The sequence below is a fragment of the Onychostoma macrolepis genome, chromosome 07 (assembly GCF_012432095.1).
Source record: "Onychostoma macrolepis isolate SWU-2019 chromosome 07, ASM1243209v1, whole genome shotgun sequence".
NCBI classification, from domain to species: Eukaryota; Metazoa; Chordata; class Actinopteri; order Cypriniformes; family Cyprinidae; genus Onychostoma; species Onychostoma macrolepis.
This window is the reverse complement of record NC_081161.1, coordinates 48,266,868-48,275,685: the sequence shown is the minus strand read 5'-3', so window position 1 is coordinate 48,275,685 and position 8,818 is coordinate 48,266,868. Positions and strand designations below refer to the sequence as shown.

General features: G+C 38.4%; 1 protein-coding gene across 8 annotated transcripts in view; it reads left to right on the top strand.

The window, feature by feature from the left end:
* nrxn2b (neurexin 2b) overlaps positions 1-8,818 on the top strand; it is a 476,055-nt gene that overhangs the window by 121,467 nt on the left and 345,770 nt on the right. For 6 of the 8 annotated variants that reach the window (XM_058781462.1, XM_058781464.1, XM_058781459.1 and 3 more), the window contains exon 4: positions 6,108-6,137. The exons of the other annotated variants lie outside the window; for them this stretch is intronic. In XM_058781462.1, the coding sequence (XP_058637445.1) occupies positions 6,108-6,137 (30 nt within the window). The remainder of the gene's footprint in view (positions 1-6,107; positions 6,138-8,818) is intronic. 8 annotated transcript variants of the gene reach the window in all.

Below are 8,818 nucleotides of genomic sequence, written 5' to 3'. Positions count from 1 at the left end.
AATTAAATAATAAACACATAAAAGTGTATTTTCTGTCCATTTAGTTTGTTAAAACACTTCATAAAAAGAATTGACCATTGCATAAAAAAATGTTTTTGCCTGTAATTAATCAATAAAGTCAATGCTCATGTTGTGTGTTGTACAGTATAGCGGTGGACGTGTGTCTGATGGATGTGAGCTGAGAATGTCTCACAATAATAATAATAATAATGATGAATGATGTGTGGTCAGCTGGATCCAGGCTAACCGGTGAGCTCTGTGCTGCAGCTGCAGGCCGCTTTGAGTTTCCAAGCACATCCTCCTTAATGACAAAATGATGAGTCTTCCTCCATCTGTCACTCAATCAGTCGGCCAATCAGACGCTTGGTTTGCTGAAGCCAGCTTTGTGAATCGTTGTCTTAATTATTGGCAGGATGCTTGAGATCCTCTGCAGTATGAATAATAATAACACAGCGCAGTGGTGAATGCACGCTTATACGAGCGAGGGAAGTGAAAGTCTCTTCCGCTCTATTATTAGTCTGTTGACTGCAGCACATGGCCGGTTTGGTAATCTGTTGATGGCAGTGATACGGGCGTCTGATTTGGCCGCTGTGTTTCTGCGAGACGTGTGAAAGCGACGGGACTCCCGTGTCGCTGTTGGCCGCAGCGTTTTCCCACACGCTCCCATATGGCCAATCAGACGGCAGCCTCCTCAGATCCTGTTACAACTGGCTCCGTTCCTTCAGATCAGTCCAACTCCGCCAGAGACGCTGTGTGTGTGTGTGTGAGTGTGTGAGTGTGTGTGAGTGTGTGAGTGTGTGAGTGTGTGACTGTGTGTGTGTTTAATCTGTGTGTCGTCTCACACGGGAAATGTCTTCATTGCAGCTCTCCATCCTCCTGCTAGTTAGTTACATGATAACTAGTGCTGTCAGTTGACTGATATTCTCAAATGAATTAACTACCACTCTGATGGGAGGAAGAGCCTTTTTTGTAATTAATTACTTTTTTTTAACTGCAATTATTCTTTTTTTTTTTTTTTTTTTTGTACTTAATATTGCTGCATTAATGCAATAACTTGACAGCTTTGTCGATTTTATTTATTGTTTTTAGTATTGTTTTTATTAATGTTTTATATTGTTTTTTTATTGTTTTTATTTGTAATTTTTATTGTTGTTTAAATTTTATTTTATCATATGTATCTTTTTTATTTATTGTATAGTAATATTCTTTTTTGATCCTGAGTTGATCCTGTTTCTGTTTATTTTACATATTTAACATATTATTATTATTATTATTATTATTATTATTATATTATATTTGTATGACATTTTTATTTTATTTTATGTTTTTTATTTGATTTGATTTGATCTAAGTTGTCTGCATGTAATTATTTATGTAATTTTTGATTTGATTTATCTGTGCCTGTAAAGCGGAGCTCTTCACTCCCACCCGTTCACTGCTCTGAGTCATCAGCAGTAGGAGGACTGATGGTGATTTTAGAGTATAATCGACACGGTCCTCCATGTGAGTCTAATTCATAATTCATACTTACGGTAATTGTTTTTGCTGCTCTACTTTCTGTCTGAGCTCGTCTGAATTGCGTTACTTTACTGCTCTTCTTCTCAGTGGTTTGACAGCCAGATTCAGAGCGGCACCGCATCATTTCCATATCCTGTCATCGCCGCGTTATTTTCCTCTCTCTGTTGCGTCCTTTTGGGGGCAAAAGGGAATTCTGGGTAACGTGTTCTGCTTATGCCGTCAGAGTGTTTTCTGAATGCTGACAGGTTTTTAGACCCAAGTATGATCTGATAATGCACATTAGATTACAGATCAACATCCACTCAACAAGCAGCGTTTGGCTTTCCTTCAGGTTAATTTTGCAAAAACACCACAGTCCTCTATCGCTTCTCAAAAACAACCCTAAACCAAACTTTGACGTGTATTTAACCCCTGCTTAATTGTTTTTTGTTCTCCTAACTAAACGTGATTAAATAGTTCGTTGTGTTTTATTATCTGCGTTTAGGATGTTTTTTTCCCTCTGAAACCCAGCAGAACTGAAGCTGACAGAAAGAACTTTCTCTGGTAAGAAGCGGCAAGGTTTGAAGAGGAACCCAAATGCAGAAATTACAGATATATGCAAAATAATTCAGATCAGGAAAGAGAGGTCAGGCCGGAGAAGGTCAGTGCGGCCTGTTGTTGTGTGAGAGGAAGATCAGAATGTTGCAGGACATTTGGACGGCTGCATCTCATTATCTGAGTCAAACACACACTAAATCAGCTCTTCTGACTGCACAGAATCAGTCCACAGTTCATCGTCTCAGAGAAGAAAGCACACGTTGTCAGCGTTTGAGATCTGCATCGCCTCCTACAAACTACTCTCCTCATTTCTTGTTGTTCAGAGCAATTTGCTCTCCTGCATGAACCGCAGACTCATTATGTCTCTGATGTTGCTCATTAAGTTCACAACTAATTAGCGTCGTTTGGAAACACTAGATATGATGTGAAAGAGAAGATGGTAACCTTGTTGTGCTAACCTGTGAATTAAAGAAGAGTTTATCCAGAAGCAGAATTGTGTCAGACCGTTGTGGCTTGATTCAGTAGTTCTTAATGAAACCAGACAGTGGCAGAAAGCACAGTATAACGAGTCTGTTCAGCATGTGTTGTGTGTGTGTGTGCATGCGTGTGTGTGAGTATAGGAGAGCATAAGTCTAAGTGGATGTGGATGTCCATGATATGCGGAGTCCCACAAGGCTCAATTCTTGCACCGCTCTTGTTTAGCCTGTATATGCTCCCACTAAGTCAAATAATGAGAAAGAACCAAATTGCCTATCACAGCTATGCTGATTATACCCAGATTTACCTAGCCTTATCTCCAAATGACTACAGCCCCATTGATATGCAGGGTGCACTGCAAAAAAATGCTTTTCTTACTTATATTTTTAGTCTTGTTTCCAGCCAAAATATAAAAAAATTCTTAAATAAAGAAGGATTTTCTAGAGAAGTAAAAATTATTGAGAAAAAAACATGTCAAAATTAAGTGAGTTTTTGCTTGAAACAATCAAAATAATCTACCAATGGGGTAAGAAATATAATCTTATGTCAAACAGAAAACAAGATTATTTTTCTTACCGCATTGGCAGATTATTTTGCTTGTTTCAAGCAAAAACTCACTTAATTTTGACATGTTTTTTCTGAAAACAAGACAATCATTTTTACTTCTCTAGAAAATATTTTGGCTGGAAACAAGACTAAAAATATAAGTAAGAAAAGCATTTTTTGCAGTGTGGACTATTGTAATGGTCTCCTCACCGGCCTTCCAAAGAAGACCATTAGACAGCGGCAGCTCCTCGGTCCTCGGGTCCTTACACTGGCTTCCAGTTACATTTAGGATTGATTTGAAAGTAATTTTACTCGTTTATGAACCACTCAGTGGCCTAGGACTTAAATAGATTGGGTAGCTTCCAGAATAGATCAGATGTGCTAAAACATTAGCCACATTTAAATCCAGACACAAAACTTATCTGTTTAGCTGTGTATTTGTTGAATGAGCGCTGAGCTACGTCCGAACTAACTGCACTGTATTTTATGTATAATCATTTTCTATTCTTAACTGTTTTCATTCTTTTTAAATCAAGTTTTAAATCATTTTAAAAGTTTTTAAATTCCTTGTTTTTATTGTTGTGATTATTTGAATTCCTTTTACGTAAAACACCTTTTATCATTGTGTATGAAATGTGCTATATGAATAAACTTGCCTTGCCTATGGAGTTTGTGTGTCAACATGAGAGTCAGTGAATGAGGAGCTTTGGGTTCAGCCAGTGCTGTACATCATTCAGAATTGAATGATGAATAAGTGTGTTATGAATTCCAATTCAGCTCAAGAATTTGAATGGCCAGGAACAGGAAGCAAATGTGACTGTAAAGTACAATTACAATGATTTGAAATTTACATGATGATTTTAACTACAAAGAAAACAGTTTGTCTTGTAAAGCTTTGAATGTTGGATTAATATAAGATGCTTATAAAGCTTCACTTTTTGAAGATAGATAGATGGAAGTAATGGGACTTCATTTCCCAGAATACATCAGCTGTGTTGAATCTTTTTGAATTACAGTTTAGTAAATTCCTTTTCCTTTCATTCCAACTCCGCTTCAGATTCAAACTTATGAATCAAAGGAGTCGACTCTCACGGTCTGAATCTGCTGACAGGAGAATGTTGTCAGGATGGTCAGATTAGCCCCGGAGCAGGACATTCTGCAGTGTTTTGATGGGGATCACACACCTGTGCTAAGTTCAGTTAGCATCTTTCAGCTAAAATGCAGTGGTAAGGGTTTGAGCGAGTGTTTTTAGCGAGTGGCTGTTCTTCGGCTCGTGTTGTCCATTAGCACCGCTCCGCTGAAAGAGACCGGTTTCTCCAGAAGTCCTTGACTTGCTCTCCACTCACCGGATGAAATTACTGCCTTTCAACATCTGCTGTGTTCTTGCAGCTAATTCAGTCCGTGTGACGGTTGGTTTGAGTCCAGGGTTTGTGGGCAACAATAATGTGTTACTTTTGACACGTATGTTGCGTGAAAAGAGCTATTGCTCTTGAGATATTGCATTGTTTAGCCGAATGTAAACGCAGTGAGCGTGTCGAACACGGAATGTTTAATTTTAATTTTTTTTAATTTTGTGGTCTTGTGCCTCTAAAGGTGTTGGATGTAGAAACCCTTTTGTGTTTACCTTCATCTCCGGTCATGCAGATTATGAGGTGGATGGTGACTGGAGAATGACCTCAGGTCGGCTCTGATGGGTCACACACTGGGAATAATAATGTGTGGCCTTACACAGCTTGTTCTGTGTAGCAACAGATGCGTCCCCGTGATTTGTTGTTGATGTCCAGTCAAATTCTGCATTTTATTGTTGCAATTCATCTGTGACTAGAAGCTAATTTAGGTGGATGTCCACATGGACAGCACCCTTGTCTTCAATAAAAAATATGATCACATTTGTGTTTTATTTCTGGGAACAAATGCTGCCGTGTTTACATCGGTCCAGTCATAACCGAGACAGTTTGGACACATTTCACAATGTGATGTTTCAGATTAGAGTAACATTACAGTGTGTATTTTATTGCACTTTATCTATTTGCGTCTGTAAATTTAAATTCCGATCCATATCTCCACTTCAGTGTTTGTTCATATATCATTCACATTGGTTTATACAACATTTATTCCCAAAAACATGGTGGAAATAAATAAAGACTGTGAGTTTATTTTTCCTCCACTTCAGCAGCACTTAAACACACCAAACGTAACAATTTTATTCCTATCTATATTTTGAGGGTTTTTATAGAGGGGTTTGTTGATAATACAAAATTTATTCCTAAAAACATGGTGACAATTTATGTTTTTTTCTGTCTGTTGACAGTATTTTCTGATTTATGGAGTGATAGAAAGAGAAATCTGCTTTACCTCTAATATCCCAACAAAATCAAACAAGAATTATGAGCCTGACTTTCATCCAGTTCATCTTAATGTAGTCGGTCAGCTATAGGGAAGTATGGCGAGATCTGTTCGCTGTGTTTTGTACCTCGTTCACCTCGGGTTCAGTCTCAGGAGTCTCGAGCAGTCTGGCGTTTGTCTTCATGAAGCGATGGGTCGTCACATGTGGATGTGGAACGGAGCTGTTGTAGATGAATTGGTCTGGTGTTTCTGTTCTGACAGAAGTGTGTGTTGTGTCGTGGAGCGCTCTAATCCAGACACTCTTGAACTCTGCCAAACAGTTTTGTGTGTGTGTGTGTGTGTGTGTGTGTGTGTTTCCATAAGACCAGAGGGGAAAAAAAGCATTTGAGCGAGCAATGGCCTTCGGGGGTTGCACTGAATGAAATGCTTTTTTTTCCAATCCCCACCTCACTCAAGAAGCGTTCACTCGTTCGTTCGTTTGTTTGTTTTTTCAGCCTTTATTTTCTCTCTCTTCTTTCTTTTCCCTTTTTGCTTTGAGTTGATCTTTGACATCCGAGCGTGCCCCGGGATGTCTGTCACAAACTGCAGTCCAACCTTGTGACAATGCTTGCTTTTTTCCCGTGCCTTTTTATGACCTTCTTCTTTTTTCATTTCTTTCTTTTTTTTCTGTTCTTTCCTTCAAGGTCTGGCGCACCTGACGTTAAACAACCAAGGTATGGTTCATTCCGTTTTCCATTCTTTTGTTTAGTGAGGAAACAGATCTGTCTGTCTCTCCCCTCCCTCCGTCTTTTGTCCCGAACCCTTCGAACACTGTCCCTCCTCCCCATCTTACTGTGTTGCTGTATTTCCACGCTGTGCGTCCTGAAGATGGCCTCTGACCTCTGACCTCCCGGACACAGGTAACGCTCTTCTGCTGTTCTGCTCTCGCTCTCGCTGCTGGGTTGAAATGATGCTGCTGCTGTTGTCAAATGTCACTCACAGATGAAGGGTGTGTTTGTGTTCAGAATGCACAGAGTCTCACTCTGTGGTCATTCTCATTGTTTGGCAATTACTCAGGCTGTTAATTACGCTCAGTTGCTCTCAGATCTGCTCTGACTGAATGAACAAATAAATGTTTGTTTTAATGCTTTTTCTGATGCAGTGTGTCTGTTTTATATCTCTGTGTTTTGACTTAACCAGCAGCACTCATTACTGCATTTTAACATTTTACAGTGAACGTTCTGTGAACTAATTAAAATCATCATTCTCTCATCATTTACTCGCCCTCACATCAAACCCGTGTGACTTTCTTCTGCAAAACAGTACAGTGGATGCCAATGGGGTCCAAAGTTCTTAAAAATATCTTCTTTTCAGAAAGTGACGCAGGTTTGGATGACATGAGCAGAGTAAATGACGACAGAATGATCATTTTTGAGTGAACTATCCCTTTCTGGTGCTATTTAATGATCGTTAGAGCCCCATAATGTTGGTGATCTCAGGTGTTTGTATCACACACACACACACACACACACACAGATAGCCCAGTTCTTCTGTAGATGATGTGTCGATGTCTCTGACAGGTAAATCCTTAATTTGAGTTGGTCAGTGAGTATAAAGCAGCAGAAGTGAGCGGTGAGAAGTGTCCTCCATGTTCCTGCTTTACTTTGATCTTCAGCTCTGTTTTGACAGGACTAGTTTTCCCTGGAGATTCATTTGTTTCACAGACTTACTTTGTCATTTAATCCAGTCTGAATCCATCTCTCAGAGAGCTTGTAAAATTCAGAAAGCAAATCTCCTCTGGGAAATCTAATCTGGGTAGGAATGTCTGTGACTGCCGTTTATTTGTTTCTTTTTTTACAGTGATTCAACAGATGGGTTTGACTTTTGTAACTAAAGCTGCATTTGTTGTTACGTGGTTAGCTGCTCTTCATTTATTGATTTAGACCGGATTCCTGGTGCTGCTGGCGTCACGTCCGACCTAGAACAGAAATGACAAACAGAGCACAATAATCTATCATCAGATAATCACAATAATAACAGTGTCATATGCGATCCTCCCTTCCCATTATTAGAGATCCACCGTATTCACTTTTTAGAACTAATACCAGTTATTGACCGATGACCGATATGCAAAACCGATATTTATTTATTTATTGTTTTACTTCTTTCTTTTAGCATTCCAGCAACTCTAATTTTAACAATACACAAAATACGTAGATTTACAAAGTCAAATGTTTTAAATAGAGAACATAAACCACAGGGGAGTTGATCGATTCTGCATCAATGTAGTCAACTACAGTTTTAAAATGTTCAGCATCTGCAGTATGAAACTACAGTATGGGTTGTTTAATAGGCTAAAATATGAAGCCAGCTACTTCGCTGGTGTAAGTATACACTGTGAGGAATTTAACAAACAAAACAGCAAATACATAATTGCATAAACACAGTTGATCTTAACTGGTGTGTTATCAGAGTTACTGATAGTATTTTTGTCTGCAATAGTGATTATGAAATGCCTGCCGACAGAGCTTTTATCTATGCGTTTACACATAACTTATACTCAAATTGCGATCTCTCATGGAGATAATTTCTGCAGAGTTGTAATTACTTGTATGTTTGTCAATGAAAGGTTATATAGTAAATGTAATTTATGCAGTCTTGAGCGAGATGCCGGAAAGTATTGTAACTGCATTTTATAATGAGTTGACTGTTAAAATTACACTTTAACGCTTTGCTTTGAATGCACGTGCGGACGTTGCAAGGCCTGCGCAAATATGAAAGAGAAAAGTTGCCAAAAATAAAGTGGAAAGTCAGTCAAATTTGTTGAAAAAAATTTCAAAGCTTACAGCACATTTTAACGCAGAAAAGATGCAGATCACAGCGAAGGTATAGGTCATATTTTAGCAGTAGCTAGACACAGTGGGCTATAATTAATCAAATAATTGATTTTTTTTTCTCATCTTAACATAGCTGAGCTTGCAGTAGTTACCCACCCCACACTACAGCTGTGGAATATAATCATTTCATGACACATCACGATGTTAATCTTGGACAATTTTGCATAAAGGTAATTAAACAGTCATACAATGTACTGTTAATGTAATGTACTGTTTTATTGTAAGAAAGTACTCTTGTTATAGGCTATTAATAACAAAATGTTGTGTATGCCTTTAGAAGCAACGCACTTTATAGCATCTTTTGTTTCCAGATAATCTTACTTTTACCAGATAATGAACTTCTTTAAAGCAAGATATTTGGACACATTTTTACGTTTGTTACGAAAAGAACATGGATGAATGAGAAAGTACTGTGGGACGTGCTTGATGTTAAAACTAGTTTTTAAATGCAAAAAGATCTCTTGGTGAGTATTCGCTTAAACATAGACGGGTATGTCTTCAGTGAACATAAACAGTTG